The 20,024-nt window shown below is 37.8% G+C and overlaps 1 protein-coding gene across 1 annotated transcript in view; it reads left to right on the forward strand.

Annotated features, from left to right (window-relative positions):
- Positions 1-574: 574 nt before the first annotated feature.
- The window catches only part of LOC128661522 (zinc finger protein GLI3-like), a 31,627-nt gene continuing 12,177 nt past the window's right edge, over positions 575-20,024 (forward strand). The window contains 1 exon segment of the mRNA XM_053715771.1: positions 575-589. Within this exon segment, the coding sequence (XP_053571746.1) occupies positions 575-589 (15 nt within the window).

The raw sequence follows: 20,024 nt of genomic DNA on the forward strand, positions 1-20,024 counted from the left end.
TAGATACTACCGTCGGCGGCATAGCGCTGTAAGCTTCTGCTGTGAGCTCCAAAGAGGCTGCAGCCTCAGCAATACCCATACACGGGACTTCTTCATTAGGACGCTGCTCTCCAGTCAGCGGTGTGAAGTTAGGGGGTAGCGACATTTTGTCTCGCCACTGCTTATCTATGCCCAATGGAGCTGGAAAGCACCTCTCCAGAGTGATGTCTGTGTTTGCATGCAGATGAGTCTCGTGCAAAGGGAACTCCACATGAGCCGGTGCCGTGCATGTTATCTGCCCCACGGGGACAGTCAGCTGCCCCGCAGTAGCTTGCTCCGCAGATTCAGCTCCCGTCTCAGTGGACAGTATTTTTTCAGCTAGTAAGGCGGTCTCACCATTTTCATAGGTAATTATGTCCGCCATCTGTTTAATATCCGATCGTACGCCTCCTCCAAGCTGATCTCTGATTACCAGCGTCAAGTCAGTAAAGTTAGAGCACATCTTCACCTCCAAATCCTCTAGGCACTTCAGCACCATTTCATATGAGATTGCCATATTTGTTTCAATAGTAAATGGTTCCGTATAAGGCAAGCTATGGATATAGTTCAAGTACTACTCCTACCTCGTGGTCGCGATAGATGATACAGGCCCAGACCAAAATTATCGTAGGAAATGTCTAAGATCACATGTAACTAATCTTCCAGTAGACAGCACACTCCTTTCATAAATAGAAGTCCAGCACTTAACCCAGAAATATAAATTCTGTGCCCTTATTAATCTAATATTCATAAATTCTGCAGGAGCACACAAGATATACGTCTTGGCTCCTCTGTAGTTGGCTCCGTCCCCTGTAAATATTTTTTTATTTTTTGTACTTTAGTTAGTTTATTTCATTGTAGTTATTTGTAGGTATTGTATTTAATTAATGTATTGATAGTGTAGTGTTAGGTTTAATTGTAGGTAATTGTAGGTATTTTATTTAATTAATTTATTGATAGTGTAGTGTTAGGTTTAATTATAACTTAGGTTAGGATTTATTTTACAGGTAAATTTGTAATTATTTTAACTATTTTAGCTATTAAATAGTTCTTAACTATTTAATAGCTATTGTACCTGGTTAAAATAAATACAAAGTTACCTGTAAAATAAATATTAATCCTAAAATAGCTATAATATAATTATAATTTATATTGTAGCTATATTAGGATTTATTTTACAGGTAAGTATTTAGCTTTAAATAGGAATAATTTATTTAATAAGAGTTAATTAATTTTGTTAGATTAAAATTATATTTAATTTAGGGGGGTGTTAGTGTTAGGGTTAGACTTAGCTTTAGGGGTTAATACATTTATTAGAATAGCGGTGAGCTCAAATCGGCAGATTAGGGGTTAATAATTGAAGTTAGGTGTCAGCGATGTTAGGGAGGGCAGATTAGGGGTTAATACTATTTATTATAGGGTTAGTGAGGCGGATTAGGGGTTAATAACTTTATAATAATAGCGGTGCGGTCCGCAAGGCAGATTAGGGGTTAATAAGTGTAGGCAGGTGGAGGCGACGTTGTGGGGGCAGATTAGGGGTTAATAAATATAATATAGGGGTCGGCGGTGTTAGGGGCAGCAGATTAGGGGTACATAGGGATAATGTAAGTAGCGGCGGTTTACGGAGCGGCAGATTAGGGGTTAATAATAATATGCAGTGGTCAGCGATAGCGGGGGCGGCAGATTAGGGGTTAATAAGTGTAAGGTTAGGGGTGTTTAGACTCGGGGTACATGTTAGAGTGTTAGGTGCAGACGTAGGAAGTGTTTCCGCATAGCAAACAATGGGGCTGCGTTAGGAGCTGAACGCGGCTTTTTTGCAGGTGTTAGGTTTTTTTTCAGCTCAAACAGCCCCATTGTTTCCTATGGGGGAATTGTGCACGAGCACGTTTTTGAGGCTGGCCGCGTCCGTAAGCAACTCTGGTATCGAGAGTTGAAGTTGCGTTAAATATGCTATACGCTCCTTTTTTGGAGCCTAACGCAGCCTTTATGTGGACTCTCAATACCAGAGTTATTTTTATGGCGCGGCCAGAAAAAAGCCAGCGTTAGCTTTTCGGGTCGTTACCGACAAAACTCTAAATCTAGCCGTTAGGGTTTATTTTACAGGTAAGTATTTAGTTTTAAATAGGAATAATTTATTTAAGTATAGTGTAGTGTTAGGTGTTATTGTAACTTAGGTTAGTTTTTATTTTACAGGTAATTTTCTCTTTATTTTAACTAGGTAGGTATTAAATAGTTAATAACTATTTAATAGCTATTGTACCTAGTTAAAATAAATTGAAAGTTGCCTGTAAAATAAAAATAAATCCTAAAATAGCTACAATATAATTATTATTTATATTGTAGCTATATTAGGGTTTATTTTACCGGTAAGTATTTAGCTTTAAATAGGAATCATTTATTTAATAAGAGTTAATTTATTTCATTAGATAATAATTATATTTAACTTAGGGGGGTGTTAGTGTTAAGGTTAGACTTAGCTTTAGGGGTTAATAACTTTATTGTAGTAGCGGCGAGGTCCGGTCGGCAGATTAGGGGTTAATACTTGAAGTTAGGTGTCAGTGATGTTAGGGAGGGCAGATTAGGGGTTAATACTATTTATTATAGGGTTATTGAGGTGGGAGTGAGGCGGATTAGGGGTTAATAACTTTATTATAGTAGCTGTGAGGTCCGGTCGGCAGATTAGGGGTTAATAAGTGTAGGTAGGTGGAGGCGACGTTGGGGGCAGCAGATTAGGGGTTAATAAATATAATATAGGGGTCGGCGGTGTTAGGGGCAGCAGATTAGGGGTTCATAGGGATAACGTAGGTTGCGGCGGTGTACGGAGCGGCAGATTAGGGGTTAAAAAAATATGCAGGGGTTAGCGATAGCGGGGGTGGCAGATTAGGGGTTAATAAGGGTAAGGTTAGGGGTGTTTAGACTCGGGGTACAGGTTAGGGTGTTAGGTGCAGACATAGGAAGTGTTTCCCCATAGGAAACAATGGGGCTGCGTTAGGAGCTGAACGCTGCTTTTTTGCAGGTATTAGGGTTTTTTTCAGCTCAAAATGCCCCATTGTTTTCTATGGGGGAATCGTGCACGAGCACGTTTTTGAAGCTGGCCGCGTCCATAAGCACCGCTGGTATTTAGAGTTGCAGTTGCGGTACATATGCTATACACTGCCTTTTTGGAGCCTAACGCAGCCCTTCTGTGAACTCTAAATACCAGCGGTATTTAAAAGCTGCGGGGGAAAAATACACGTGTAGCTAACGCACCCCTTTGGCCGCAGAACTCTAAATCTAGCCGATAGGCAGCTAAGTATATATAGCCCAAGAAATGTAATATACTTTATAATATTTAAACCTCTACATTTCTGCTTGTTACTAAGCTACTACAGACAGCCTCTTATCACATGCTTTTTTCTCCAACATTGGTGTGTCCAGTCCATGGCGTCATCCTTACTTGTGGGAATATCTCTTCCCCAACAGGAAATGGCAAAGAGTCCCAGCAAAGCTGGCCATATAGTCCCTCCCAGGCTCCGCCCACCCCAGTCATTCTCTTTGCCGTTGCACAGGCAACATCTCCACGGAGATGGTTAAGAGTATGTGGTGGACTCACTCCGTTGGTGGCTAACCCAGGATCACCTATCCCAGGGAATGAGCTTCTGCTGTCCAGAGTGGGTCATCGTCACGACCGACGCCAGCCTAGTGGGCTGGGGCGCGGTCTGGGAATCCCTGAAAGCTCAGGGACTGTGGTCTCGGGAAGAGTCTCTTCTCCTGATAAACATTCTGGAACTAAGAGCGATATTCAATGCTCTCAAGGCTTGGCCTCAGCTAGCAAAGGCCAGATTCATAAGATTCCAATCAGACAACATGACGACTGTTGCGTATCTCAATCATCAGGGGGGAACTAGGAGTTCCCTGGCGATGAAAGAAGTGACCAAAATAATACAATGGGCGGAGAATCACTCCTGCCACCTATCTGCGATCCACATTCCAGGTGTGGAAAACTGGGAAGCGGATTATTTGAGTCGTCAGACATTCCATCCGGGGGAGTGGGAACTCCACCCGGAGATCTTTGCCCAGTTGACGCAACTATGGGGCATTCCAGATATGGATCTGATGGCGTCCCGTCAGAACTTCAAGGTTCCTTGCTACGGGTCCAGATCCAGGGATCCCAAGGCGACTCTAGTGGATGCACTAGTAGCGCCTTGGACCTTCAACCTAGCTTATGTGTTTCCACCGTTTCCTCTCATTCCCAGGCTGGTAGCCAGGATCAAACAGGAGAGGGCCTCGGTGATCTTGATAGCTCCTGCGTGGCCACGCAGGACTTGGTATGCAGACCTGGTGAATATGTCATCGGTTCCACCATGGAAGATACCTTTGAGACAGGACCTTCTTGTTCAGGGTCCATTCGAACATCCAAATCTGGTCTCCCTCCAGCTGACGGCTTGGAGATTGAACGCTTGATTCTATGAAAGCGTGGGTTTTCAGATTCCGTGATAGATACTCTGGTTCAAGCCAGAAAACCGGTAACTAGAAAGATTTACCATAAAATATGGAAAAGATATATCTGCTAGTGTGAATCCAAGGGATTCCCATGGAATAAGATAAAGATTCCTAGGATTCTTTCCTTTCTACAAGAAGTTTTGGATAAAGGATTATCTGCAAGTTCTCTAAAGGGACAGATTTCTGCTTTATCTGTCCTACTACACAAACGACTGGCAGTTGTGCCAGATGTTCAAGCATTTGTTCAGGCTTTGGTTCGGATCAAGCCTGTTTACAGACCTTTGACTCCTCCCTGGAGTTTAAATCTAGTTCTTTCAGTTCTTCAAGGGGTTCCGTTTGAACCTTTACATTCCGTAGATATTAAGTTGTTATCTTTGAAAGTTTTGTTTTTGGTTGCTATTTCTTCTGCTAGAAGGTGTTTCTGAGTTATCTGCTCTACAATGTACTCCACCCTATCTGGTGTTCCATTCAGATAAGTTTGTTTTGCGTACTAAGCCTGGTTTTCTACCAAAGGTTGTTTCCAACAAAAATATTAATCAGGAGATAGTTGTACCTTCTTTGTGTCCGAATCCAGTTTCAAAGAAGGAACGTTTGCTACACAATTTAGATGTAGTCCGTGCTCTAAAATTCTACTTAGAAGCTACGAAAGACTTCTTCTCTGTTTGTCGTCTATTTTGGTAAAAGGAGAGGTCAAAAAGCATCTTCTACCTCTCTTTCTTTTTGGATTAAAAGCATCATCCGATTGGCTTATGAGACTGCCGGACGGCAGCCTCCTGAAAGAATCACAGCTCACTCCACTAGGGCTGTAGCTTCCACATGGCTCTTCAAGAACGAGGCTTCTATTGATCAGATATGTAAGACAGCGACTTGGTCTTCACTGCACACTTTTGCCAAATTTTACAAATTTGATACTTTTGCTTCTTCGGAGGCTATTTTTGGGAGAAAGGTTTTGCAAGCCGTGGTGCCTTCCGTTTAGGTGACCTGATTTGCTCCCTCCCTTCATCCGTGTCCTAAAGCTTTGGTATTGGTTCCCACAAGTAAGGATGACGCCGTGGACCGGACACACCAATGTTGGAGAAAACAGCATTTATGCTTACCTGATAAATTACTTTCTCCAACGGTGTGTCCGGTCCACGGCCCGCCCTGGTTTTTTAATCAGGTCCGATGAATTATTTTCTCTAACTACAGTCACCACGACACCATATGGTTTCTTCTATTTTTTCCTCCTGTCCGTCGGTCGAATGACTGGGGTGGGCGGACCCTGGGAGGGACTATATGGCCAGCTTTGCTGGGACTCTTTGCCATTTCCTGTTGGGGAAGAGATATTCCCACAAGTAAGGATGACGCCGTGGACCGGACACACCGTTGGAGAAAGTAATTTATCAGGTAAGCATAAATTCTGTTTTTATTTGCTTTTCACAAGACACTGCTAATTCATGTGGGATATATAGATAACATTGTGCTCACGCCCGTGGTTTGTGGATAACACTGCACTAATTACACTAAGATGTAAGTCAATAGATAATAAATAAATAGTCATGTGATCCGGGGATGTCAAAAGAGGCATAGATACAAGGTAAAAGTATATTAATATAACAATGTTGGTTATGCAAAACTGGGGAATGGGTAATAAAGGGAGTATCTATCTTTTTAAACAATAAAAATGATGGAGTTGACTGTCCCTTTAAGTCAAATGGAAAATATAAATATAATTAATTTATTACGGCTATATTTGAAAATCAGCATTTGTTAGTATAGTATTATAGCACATTAGCTCCCATGAAGCAGTGACTCATGATAGACTTGTAAATTGGACATTTTGAGTTGCATGATCTTAATTTACCAGCATGTTGTATTTGGACTTAAATTGATATTAAACAGTAAGATTTGAATGCAAAATGTTTAATTATGTGTAGTAAAAAAACAACTTTGCATTATACTATCATTATTTATTTTGCCCCCTTTTCCCATTGTATTAAATGTAAAAAATAGATCTTTTCTATTTGTGTTTCAGCTTTACGCAAAGTCAGTGTACAAAGTTGTAATCTTGCAAAGTTTAAAATTGATTTTTGTTTAAATGCAATCTAAAGGTGGATAGTGCAGTTATGGACTGACTGAAAGGCTGTCTATAAATAACCTCATACAACTTTATTCAACTATTATTCAGTCAGTGTTCAAGTTTCAGCTTAATCATAGAATTGTAGAATCATCTGATATTTGCTTTCATTTCTCTGTGTGTTAATTGAACTGATTGATATAACTATTAATTTGCCACTTCATACTTACGTTATGGAATCGAAACAAAAAATGTCTCTAGATTTTTTTTTACATTTTTTTGTTTGGAGATTAACTCATTCCTTATAAATAAAATTATGCATAACAAAAATGGTATTTAGAGAAGAAAATATTTACATAGGACAGTGTGAAACATATTTCCACATATAACGAAACTTCAAATTTCACGATAAAAGAAGACTAAAAATGTTACTTGGCAAAAATAGCTATTTTAGCTACATTGTGCCACCAATAGGTGAGATGGAAATATTACTAGTATATAAGCTATTTCTAAACTTCTGGCCTAAAATTCTTCATTTACTAATTAAAAACTATATTCTGTAAATATCTGTTGATAGTTGGACTTGCCCAATGGACAGTCCAAGAAAAAAAAATAATTAAGAACACATAGAAATTATTTTAATTGTATCTTCTAGAAACCACAATTAGAAACTATTGCATCATGAACACCAGATTTTTTAATACCGAGATGGTTAAATAAACATAACTGACTGAAGAATACAAAACTTGTTTCTTTCTGTTAAAGTCATAAGCAATGAAAATTGCATGTTTAATAAACAATATACTGAAAAAATACTGTTATCTTTAAATAATTTGATGATTGGAAATGGAAACAGACACTAAAACTCATTTATATGTAATAATACTCATCATTAACACAATAAGACTATGTTTACATAGGAGGCCGTTTTTAATTAAAGGGACAGTCTAGTCAAAATTAAACTTTCATGATTCAGACAGAGCATGCAATTTTTTTGTCATCAAATTTGCTTTGTTCTTTTGATATTCTTTGTTGAAAGTTAAACCTAAGCTCTTGAAGGCAGCATGTTGACAGTTTTTAACAGCTAGACAGCGCTAGTTCATGTGTGCCATAAAGATTACATTGTGCTCACTCGTGTGGAGTTATTTATGAGTCAGCGTCAATTGGGTACAATGCAAGTCTGTCAAAAGAACTGAAATAAGGGGACAGTCTTCAGAGGCTTAGATACAAAGTAATCACCAAGGTAAAAATTATATTAATATAACCATGTTTGTTTTCCAAATTTGGGAATGGGTAACAAAGGGATTATCTATCTTTTTAAACTATAAGATTTCTAGAGTAGACTGTCCCTTTAAAGGCAGAAAAACCTGGGGTTAGAATATACGTTAAATCACTAATGTATCACTAGTGTATTAGATCCCTTTATTATTGTACTTTTGTTTGCAGCACAGAACCATAAACCCACACAACCTGGTTGAACCTGGTTGCTGGATGGTGGCTACACACATTTGCCATTCTTGATAGGCTCAGTGGGCATATTCAGCTAAGTGCCATTAATGCATTGCTTCTCTGAAAGTGACATTTTTTTTTTTTTAATATCTTTATTAATTCCAGCAACAACAGAGAAAAAAAAGTAAATACATGTCAAGTTGTATTTCATTGTGCCATGCAAGGCCTTCATACATATACAAAAACAGAAATATAAAGAATAACAATAGTGAGTGATACCAAGCAAACATAACAAGACAAGTAAATACTAATACCTGACTTTTAGGATCTGATCAATTATATCGCTGGAAATTTTATAAATATTTAAACCACTAATGAACCGGGGGAAAGAAGAAAGGAGAAAAAAAGAAGAGAGAAGAAAAAAAAAAAAAAAAAGAAAAAAAAAAGTGGAAAGAAAGAAAATTAAAAGAAATAATAATAAAAAAAAAATAATCTATACTATACACTTTCTCTCTCTCCCCCCCCTCCCACCCCCTCTGCCCACCCCCCACCTCTCTTACTAGCCCCACCTCTTCTCTTTCTCTACTTATTATTTCACAATTACTATTTCATAATGTTATCTCCTGGGGACCCGATATCCATGTTGACGGGAATACTTCTAATATAACCAATTCCAAGAAAGCTATAGAATTTAAGAAGGGTTGTAAAATACGTCTTTGAATCTGTAATGGGTAAGAAATAATTAGTGGAGACCAATCCAGAAGAAAGGCCCTGACCTTACGTTCAGCTATAAATTTAGTATGAAAGGATTCAAATAAAATTTGGAACTGGATTTCTTTAAGGAACCCTGTGATTCTAGGAGCTGTATGATCTTTCCAGCCTTTAGTGATTAACTGTCTCGCAATTATAATAATTGTGTTAAATATCTTTATCACCCTCTTAGGGCGTAACTCAGCATTAGTTAGAAAAACTACCTCATCAGCCGTGAATGGTGCCATATCTCTATAGATTTTACTATACCAGAATCTTATCTTTTGCCAATATTGTTGAATCTTTGGACAAAACCAAAACATATGGAGAATATCCGCCCTATCCATGGAACATCTTGGGCAGGCATAATTCTGAGAAGGATAGAATCTGGCCATTTTATCTGGGGAAAGATAATAATTATTGACTAATTTTAAGTGCGCTTCTTTCCATGATATGGAAACTTGTAATTTTTCTAACTCTGTGAAGCTTCGCTCAATCCTGTTCTCCTCTAATTCTGGCAAATATTTCTTCCAGAAGTTATATAGTTTATCTACGCATAATTCACCCTGTCTAGCCAGAAGGATATCATAGATCAATGATATCGAAGACTGACCCAGAGAGAATTGCCGGATAATATTTTTAATGTCCATCCAATCCCTTAGAAATTCAGAATTCCATTTTTGTGTAAATATATAATGCCGTAGTTGAAAATAAGTAAATAGATTCAAACAATGTAAATTAAACCTTTGAAATAATAATTCTGAGGGTAATAACTGATTATCATCAAATAACTGATAAACATAAGTCAGTCCAGCTTCGGCCCATAATCTAAACACTCTCTGATTTATGCCCGGAGTAAATTCAGGATTACCTACTATAGGGAGATATTCCGAAAAAAATGGGGAGATTTTTAATATTCGACAAATTTTTTGCCAAGCTATAATAACATTTTTAAGGGAAATTAGTTTACTAAGATTTGAAGGTAACTTTAGTACCGGGCAATGGAGAACAGCTTTCAATGAGAAAGGGGAGATCAGGAATGATTCTAGCTCTGTTGTCACGAACTTATCTACCCCTGTGATCCAATCGAGGGCCAGTTTGACTAAGCTAGCCAAGTTGTAAAGCCTAAAGTCTGGTAAGGCCAGCCCTGCCCTAGGACGTTTCTGCATCAGTTTACTAAGACTAATCCTTGGCTTCTTATTACCCCATATAAATTTAGATAACCAAGACTGTACATTACCAATATCTTTATTGGTCATAAATAGCGGGAGATTCTGGAGAAGATATAGAACTCTAGGGAAGATAATAGTTTTAATCAGATTGATTCTAGCAGTCAATGAGATAGGAAGCGAGGCCCAGTTTTCAAGATCATTTTTAATTTTTTGTAATATCGGAGGAAAATTTAACTTGTACCAGATTGTTGGGTTTCTATGAAAGGTAATACCTAGATATCGAAAGAACTCAACCACTTTAAAAGGCTGATCTTCCCAGTTGGATCCTTTCTTATCTACCCAGAGGAGTTCACTCTTATCGAAATTTATTTTATATCCTGAGAAGGAGGAAATTTTTTTAAATAATTGTAACAATATAGGGATGGAATATTGCGCCTTATCCAAGAATATTAACAAATCATCCGCATATAAGAGGGTATTTAAGCTAAAGGAACCGAGTTGAATCCCTAATAGCCTATCCCGCAATAGGATAGCAAAAGGCTCCAATGCTAAATTAAAAAGCAAAGGGGAGAGGGGACACCCTTGTCTTGTCCCTCTTTTAAGTGAAATATATGGGGAAGAATGGCCATTGATGCAGAGAAATGAAATCGGGTTTTTATATAAATTCCTGACAAATTCCAGAAACTGATTCTTGAATCCAAACCGTTCCAATGCTGTAAATAAATAGTTCCAGTTCACTGCATCAAAGGCCTTCTCAGCATCTACTGTTAAAATAGCTGCTTCAGAAATCTTTTTAAATTGTTCGTTCTTGGGATCTAAATTCCATGCATAATCTAGAAATGTAGTCACTTGACGTATATTCTTAAGAGAATTCCTATCCCTCATAAATCCAGTTTGATCTGGATGGATAATCCCATCTAATAACTTGGCCAGCCTAATCGAGTTAATAGCAGTCAGCAATTTATAATCAGCATTGAGTACTGATATAGGCCTATACGACCCTGGATCTTCCGGGTCCTTACCTTTCTTTAACCCCTTAAGGACCAGCGACGTACCCTGTATGTCGCTGGCCTTTTTTTGGGACTTGATTGTTTTATATCACGGTCTTGCCACCAGCGTTGAGACTGCTCTATTCCACAAAGCCTGCTGGAGGGAGGGAATTAATACCGTGTTCTTGCTAGACTTGTGCCATTATGTCCTGAAAAAACCCTTAACGACCAGTGACATATAGGGTCATTGTGGTCATTAAGGGGTTAAGATCAGGGATATACGCGCAGCCGAAAAATAATTAGACATTGAATTACCAGCAGAAAAATAGTAATTAAAAAGGTTCACTAATGATAATTTTACTTCTTCCTTCAGAATTTTGTAAAATTCTATCGGTATAGCATCCGGTCCTGGTGATTTATTAAGATTAGCTGATTGTATAGCCTCAAGAACTTCCTCCTCTGAGATAGGTCTGTTAAGCTCTGATAAATTCTCCTCCGAAATATTGGGGAGATTGACACTCGCCCAGAAGTTTAATGCGTTGTCCGCATTAACCTGTGTTTCTGCGTAAAGCCGTTGAAATACGTTAAAAAATGTCTGACTAATATCCTCTGTATTAGTATACTTTATGTTCCCCATTTTAATAGTCGAGATAATATTCTTACTTTTTCTCACCTTGGCTACTTTAGCCAGAAATTTGGCTGAGGCCCCATAATGACCTCTAAATTGATAATTTATTTTCAATTCATCTTCCTGTGACCTTTGTTTGAAAAAGATATCTCTTTCCCTTTTCAATTTACAATATCTATCCCAGTTATCTCTTGTCTGATCGACATAGAATTTTCTAAGAGCATTTCTAACTTGTGCTGTTAACTGTGATTCTTGCTCCAGCTTTTTCTTCTTCCAAGTGGATAAATAAAGCTTAATTTCCCCCCTTAATACAGCTTTCGCTGCTTCCCAGAATACCTCTGGTTTACTAAATTGCCCTATATTGAAGGTAACATAGTCCTTCCACTTCTGTTTTAACCAATTGCTGAACTTAGGACTATCCGTCAAAAATCGAGGAAAAAAAAAAGACGTATTCTGGGCCTTAGGGGGGGAGATGGCCACCAATATGAAAGAGATTACCGCATGATCAGAGATAACAATATCATAGATATTTGCTTCTGATCTACATAAGGCAAGTGGTTTAGAGATTAAGAACATATCAATTCTCGAGAATGTCATGTGGGATTTAGACTCACATGAAAAACTACGCAATTCTGGATTTTTAAATCTCCATATATCAATTAATTTTAATTCATGACAAAAAGACTTAAAATATTTTGCTACTTTGTTATTTTCACGTAGGTTTTTTGAGGACAATCTGTCTAAAATGGGACATAACGTCATATTAAAATCCCCCCCTAAAACTAAATTAGCTGCTGAAAACAGAAATAATTTACTTCTAATATTTTCCCAGAAAATAGGAGAAAAAGAATTGGGACCATATATATTGCAGATGACAAAATTGCACCTATTAATCTGAATATGTAGTATCAGGTATCTTCCCTCTGGGTCAATCTCCTTCTTCACAATATTGTAGTCTAGATTTTTATGAAACAAGATAGCTACCCCTGATTTTCTTTTAACTCCTGGAGCTGCAACACATTCCCCTACCCATTTACACTTTAATTTCATAGCTTCTGCCAGATTCAAATGTGTTTCCTGCAACATCACAATATCGGGATTAAACTTCACCAGATGTTTAATAATCAATTTGCGTTTTCTAGGCGACGTAATGCCCCCTACATTCCAAGAAAGCATATTAATCCTAACTGCCATTAAATATATTGAAAATATAGGTGCACTGATAAGCTATTTTTAAGCTATGGTCTAAATTAACTTAACCCCAGAGGTGGGAGGGGGAAGAGAGGGGCGAAGAGGGCCGGCGAGAGAGAAAAAAAAAAAAAAAAAGGGGAAACCCTACATAATAAAAAGAAAACTGCCCATCCTATACCTGTGAAATATTCAATTTTAAAATAATAAGTGCTCAACAACAATATAAATTCTTTTTTCCATTTAACGCTATCAGTGTGCACTGCAACCCTCAAGGACATATCTATAATCATCATAGTAAGCACAAAAAAAAAAGAGAAAACACACAAAAAATCAGCGCATACCCAGACACATAGCGCATCTATCTTACTTAACATAGTTTCAATTTTAAAATAGTAAGTGCTCAACAACAATATACATTCTTTTTTCCATTTAACGCCATCAGTGTGCACTGCAAACATCAAAAACATATCTATAATCATCATAGTAAGCACAAAATAAAAAAAATAAAAAAAAAACGCACAAAAAATCAGCGCGTACCCAGACACATAGCGCATCTATCTTACTTAACATAATTTCCCCTATCTAGACCTAAATTAATTTCCCTAGTATATTACAGGGTACTAATAAATTCGTGGGCCTCTTGGGGATTATTAAGGATTCGTCTAACCCCATTTTCTTCTAACATAATCTTTGCGGGGTACACAACCCAGGCTTTAAACCCTTTATCAATAATCTTAGTACATAGCGGGATCATCTGTTTTCTTTTGGTAGATGTTTCTATTGAGAAATCTTGAAACATTAATAGCTTGTTTTTTTCAAACACAAATTCCCCCATCTTTCTATATGCTTTTAACAGGTTTACTTTATCCTGGAATCTAAGCAACTTAAAAATGCACATTCTGCTTCTATCGCCCCTAGCCATATTTGTTCTACTGTATCCGACCCTATGAGCTCTTTCTACCTCTAAGGGTAGTTGTTGTTCAGGGAAACCTAAAGCTTTGGGTAATAATAAAGAAGTGACCTTTATAAGATCTTCGTACTCAGGGGACTCAGGAAGACCAATGATTCTTATATTATTCCGTCTGGAGCGATCCTCAAGATCCTCCAGACGGAATTGTAGACCAGTAATCTTGCCATCATGATCTTGGATTACTTTATCTTGGACATTGACCCGGTCCTCTAAGTCAGAGATCCTATTTTCCGCCTCTAGTATCCTTGAGGCGAATTGCTTGACCTCGTTTGATAGGGAGATAATATCTGTTGAAATACTGCTGAGCTCCTTCTTAATAATATCAAATTGAGGGGTAAAAACATCGGTTAATTGAGACACTAAACTACCAATGTCCACGTGGGATATAGCCCCCTCTGATACGGGGTCCAATGAGGTATCCGCACTCCTAACCTTTCTATCCTTGCCTTTGGGTGGCATTATGGGGGAACTCTGTTTCGTGTGTATAATATATCTTTCCATATATTCTGTGAATACTGATAGTGGGTGTGAAAAGCAATACAATAAAAGAAAATGTGAAAAAAGTGAGCAAATCCAAGGGGGACTAGAGTCCCTAATAAGAGTAAAAAACTGTAAGTTAAGCTTAAAGTTCAAGTGTATGTGTGTGTTGTTTGTTTTTTTTTGTTTTTTTTTTATTATAAGCGTGACTGTGTATTAAACTATAAGTGTGTATTTATAAGAGTTAGTGTAGTTACGGCCTAATATCTCACCCAATTTATAATTGTGGAAAGCGGGCACCTGTGAGGATCAGCAACTAATATATATATAGAAATTAATTAATAAGGGCTATATCCCTTAAACATTCATAATTTAACCAGGATATCTTAAGCATTATAGTGAATCATTTCTCAAATGCAATTAATAAACTTATGCTAACAAAAGAGTAAAAAAAATTGCATATACCCAACTATATCAACAAAAAAAAAGGGTCAATTTATTTAACTAAATTTAAGCAATTACTCAGCCGTCTAAATCCCTCTCTCTCTTCTCTCCTAAAGAGGGAGACTGTTAAACAGAAAATAAATGCACCATTCTTGAAACGTGTAATATATCATATAATATGCCACGTGAGGAGAAAAGCCAGATTGCCCAGGCCTAGTCTCTTAGCTCTCTATAAGCCTCCAGGTAGCGTAGAAATAACCTAGATTATGAGAAACACCATTTTCAAAATGGTCAGGAACCGATGTACTGTTGCGCCTTGTATCTTAGGGTAAAGTTCAGCTTTATGAACTAATTGTGGCAGTTCTAAATACCATCAGTTGTAATCAGTCCTGCTATACTTTGGCACCTTGATGTAAGAAATACTCCTAATTCTTCTTTAGGGAACACTTCAGGCTCTTGTTACCCCTAGACCATCGAAAGGGAAATAGGTGAGTAGGAGAAGGGGGGCGGAAAGAGAGTTCACCAAATAGAAGAAATGTCACTTCTCCCTAGCTTATGTCAATTCAGTCCCTCAAATGGGTCACTTAGCCTCATCCACCTCCTGTGAATCTTCAGCTCCCAGGAGCCAAGATACCCCATATATGTACGCTATGCCTGTAAGCCAGGTGTGCCTTATTAGGTATAAAGAAACATTTGGCAGTCCGCTTTGAAAACCTTGTAGAGGTAAAGCCGGGGTTCCTTCCCGCTATCGGTCAGTCAGGCCAAACAAACAAGCAGCTGTGACGCTCTTCACCGCGAGGAGGGCACGCTCCCCACAGATCTCTCTGCAGGCAGACTACCCCCTCCTACAAGCGGCTACTCCAGTCAGCAAGGCCAACCACTTCACGGGTAATATCTCTCTTACCCGACTTTACTGTCCTTCTCCTTCAATCTGACGGTTTTTCTCTGCGGTAGTTGCGGTATCCACTGCCGGGCTTTACCGCCAGTAAAGGGCTTCCTCTGCTCAGACCAGGGACGTGCAGTCATAGGAGGCAGGGGAGGCACTGCTTCCCCTGCCATATGGGGCCAAAGTTTAGTTAAATTTTAATTAAGAAAAAATTGTAAAAAAAAACACAAAATTTTTTTCCACCCATGTAATGCTATGGAGAGGCATAATACAGGACTGCATCTCTTCATAGCAAAACATGGATACATTTCTTCAATAGCAGCAGCGCCACCCACTGGTGGTAACTTCAAACTACCTGAAGCAAAAATAATGACCAATAGGAGGCATCCCTCATGATGCCTCTTAGGGAGAGAGCCAATCAGAGAAGTAAAACTCTTCTTGGCATTATTAGTTATGCAGGATGCAGGGCTGGCCCTCTCTGATGTTCACTTCCTGTTACTGTGATCCAGTCTGGGACCCTCCCACTAGCACAGGCTTCACTAGAAACAAGAGGGGAGAATAAGGACTGCAGGAAGAAGTGCACAGTAAGGGATAAGGTTTATAGCTTTACTCATTCTGTTAAATGATAGTGTTAATATTAATGCTTTTATTGTGATCTGTAAGCTTTCTGCTTATTAACAATGTTGACTGTTGTGACTGAGGAGTGCTGGTAATGATTATAGCTTCCCACATTTTGCTGGCAGTTTATTTTAACTTTTTATTGTGAATATTTTGTTTTTAATGTGATCTGGTAATTTGCTGCTTTTTAACCAGTTAACAACATTGACTGCAGAGCCTGCTTTATTACTACAGCTCTCAGTAAGTATTGTGTTGTCACTAGCTGGTGCCCTTGTGCAGAAAAGAAAAGCTAGTGCCTTTTTTATGCAGGAACCTCTCCTGGTCTGTATAATAAATGCTTTATTACTACAGCTCTCAGTATGTATTGTGTTGTCACTAGCTGGTGCCCTTGTGCAAAAAAGCAAATGCTAGTGCCTTTTTTATGCAGGAACCTCTCCTGGTCTGTATAATAAATGATGCTTTATTACTACAGCTCTCAGTAAGTATTGTGTTGTCACTAGCTGGTGCCCTTGTGCAAAAAAGCAAATGCTAGTGCCTTTTTTATGCAGGAACCTCTCCTGGTCTGTATAGTAAAGTATGCTTTATTACTACAGCTCTCAGTACGTATTGTGTTGTCACTAGCTGGTGCCCTTGTGCAAAAAAGGAAATGCTAGTGCCTTTTTTATGCAGGAACCTCTCCTGGTCTGTATAGTAAAGTATGCTTTATTACTACAGCTCTCAGTACGTATTGTGTTGTCACTAGCTGGTGCCCTTGTGCAAAAAAGGAAAAGCTAGTGCCTTTTGTATGCAGGAACCTCTTCTGGTCTGTATAATAAATGCTTTATTACTACAGCTCTCAGTATTGTGTTGTCACTAGCTGGTGCCCTTGTGCAGAAAAAGAAAAGCTAGTGCCTTTTTTATGCAGGAACCTCTCCTGGTCTGTATAATAAATGCTTTATTACTACAGCTCTCAGTATTGTGTTGTCACTAGCTGGTGCCCTTGTGCAAAAAAGTAAATGCTAGTGCCTTTTTTATGCAGGAACCTCTCCTGGTCTGTATAATAAATGATTCTTTATTACTACAGATCTCAGTAAGTATTGTGTTGTCACTAGCTGGTGCCCTTGTGCAAAAAAGTAAATGCTAGTGCCTTTTTTATGCAGGAACCTCTCCTGGTCTGTATAATAAATGATGCTTTATTACTACAGCTCTCAGTAAGTATTGTGTTGTCACTAGCTGGTGCCATTGTGCAAAAAAGGAAATGCTAGTGCCTTTTTTATGTAGGAACCTCTCCTGGTCTGTATAATAAATGCTTTATTACTACAGCTCTCAGTAAGTATTGTGTTGTCACTAGCTGGTGCCCTTGTGCAAAAAAGGAAATGCTAGTGCCTTTTTTATGCAGGGACCTCTCCTGGTCTGTATAATAAATGCTTTATTACTACAGCTCTCAGTAAGTATTGTGTTGTCACTAGCTGGTGCCCTTGTGCAAAAAAGGAAATGCTAGTGCCTTTTTTATGCAGGAACCTCTCCTGGTCTGTATAATAAATGTTTTATTACTACAGCTCTCAGTATTGTGTTGTCACTAGCTGGTGCCCTTGTGCAAAAAAGGAAATGCTAGTGCCTTTTTTATGCAGGAACCTCTCCTGGTCTGTATAATAAATGATGCTTTATTACTACAGCTCTCAGTAAGTATTGTGTTGTCACTAGCTGGTGCCATTGTGCAAAAAAGGAAATGCTAGTGCCTTTTTTATGTAGGAACCTCTCCTGGTCTGTATAATAAATGCTTTATTACTACAGCTCTCAGTAAGTATTGTGTTGTCACTAGCTGGTGCCCTTGTGCAAAAAAGGAAATGCTAGTGCCTTTTTTATGCAGGGACCTCTCCTGGTCTGTATAATAAATGCTTTATTACTACAGCTCTCAGTAAGTATTGTGTTGTCACTAGCTGGTGCCCTTGTGCAAAAAAGGAAATGCTAGTGCCTTTTTTATGCAGGAACCTCTCCTGGTCTGTATAATAAATGCTTTATTACTACAGCTCTCAGTAAGTATTGTGTTGTCACTAGCTGGTGCCCTTGTGCAAAAAAGGAAATGCTAGTGCCTTTTTTATGCAGGAACCTCTCCTGGTCTGTATAATAAATGATGCTTTATTACTACAGCTCTCAGTAAGTATTGTGTTGTCACTAGCTGGTGCCCTTGTGCAGAAAAAGAAATGCTAGTGCCTTTTTTATGCAGGAACCTCTCCTGGTCTGTATAATAAATGCTTTATTACTACAGCTCTCAGTAAGTATTGTGTTGTCACTAGCTGGTGCCCTTGTGCAAAAAAGGAAATGCTAGTGCCTTTTTTATGCAGGAACCTCTCCTGGTCTGTATAATAAATGCTTTATTACTAGGGATGGGCGAATGTTTCGCAACATTCGAAAAACGGCACGAATTTTAACACATTCGTTCGTTCGAATCGAATTTCGAATGTTTACATAACATTCTAACATTCGATTTTCGAATATTCGGTTTCGAATTTCACGATTACATTCGAAAATATTCGAATTCGAAAAATTCGAATTTAGATTGTAATAGTATTTCTAATGCTTTTTCTTTAAATGTAATATTCGAATTATGCAATATTCGAATTCGAAAAATTCGAATTTAGATTGTAATAGTATTTCTAATGCTTTTTCTTTAAATGTAATATTCGAATTATCCAATACGTGTATTCGAATTCGAAAAATTCGAATTTAGATTGTAATAGTATTTCTAATGCTTTTTCTTTAAATGTAATATTCGAATTATGCAATATTCGAATTCGAAAAATTCGAATTTAGATTGTAATAGTATTTCTAATGCTTTTTCTTTAAATGTAATATTCGAATTATGCAATACGTGTATTCGAATTCGAAAAATTTGAATTTAGGTTGTAATAGTATTTCTAATGCTTTTTCTTTAAATGTAATATTCGAATTATGCAATACGTGTATTCGAATTCGAAAAATTCGAATTTAGATTGTAATAGTATTTCTAATGCTTTTTCTTTAAATGTAATATTCGAATTATGCAATACGTGTATTCGAATTCGAAAAATTCGAATTTAGATTGTAATAGTATTTCTAATGCTTTTAAATGTAATATTCGAATTATGCAATATTCGAATTAGAAAAATTCGAATTTATATTCGAATTAGAAAAATTCGAATTTATATTCGAATTCGAAAAATTCGAATTTCGAATGTAGACATTCGATATAATTATAAACATTCGAATTCGAAAGTGACATTCGAAAACTGTAAATAACATTCGATTTTCGAATTTTTAAGAATATTCGTTCTTATCGACATTCGAATTTAGAATTCGAATTTCGGTAATAACATTCGTTCTACATTCGAAAATTTGCACATTCGCCCATCCCTATTTATTACTACAGCTCTCAGTAAGTATTGTGTTGTCACTAGCTGGTGCCCTTGTGCAAAAAAGGAAATGCTAGTGCCTTTTTTATGCAGGAACCTCTCCTGGTCTGTATAATAAATGATTCTTTATTACTACAGCTCTCAGTAAGTATTGTGTTGTCACTAGCTGGTGCCCTTGTGCAAAAAAGGAAATGCTAGTGCCTTTTTTATGCAGGAACCTCTCCTGGTCTGTATAATAAATGATTCTTTATTACTACAGCTCTCAGTAAGTATTGTGTTGTCACTAGCTGGTGCCCTTGTGCAAAAAAGGAAATGCTAGTGCCTTTTTTATGCAGGAACCTCTCCTGGTCTGTATAATAAATGATTCTTTATTACTACAGCTCTCAGTAAGTATTGTGTTGTCACTAGCTGGTGCCCTTGTGCAAAAAAGGAAATGCTAGTGCCTTTTTATGCAGGGACCTCTTCTGGTTTGTATAATAAATGATGCTTTATTACTACAGCTCTCAGTAAGTATTGTGTTGTC

This window comes from Bombina bombina, chromosome 5 (genome assembly GCF_027579735.1).
Source record: "Bombina bombina isolate aBomBom1 chromosome 5, aBomBom1.pri, whole genome shotgun sequence".
Taxonomy (NCBI): Eukaryota; Metazoa; Chordata; class Amphibia; order Anura; family Bombinatoridae; genus Bombina; species Bombina bombina.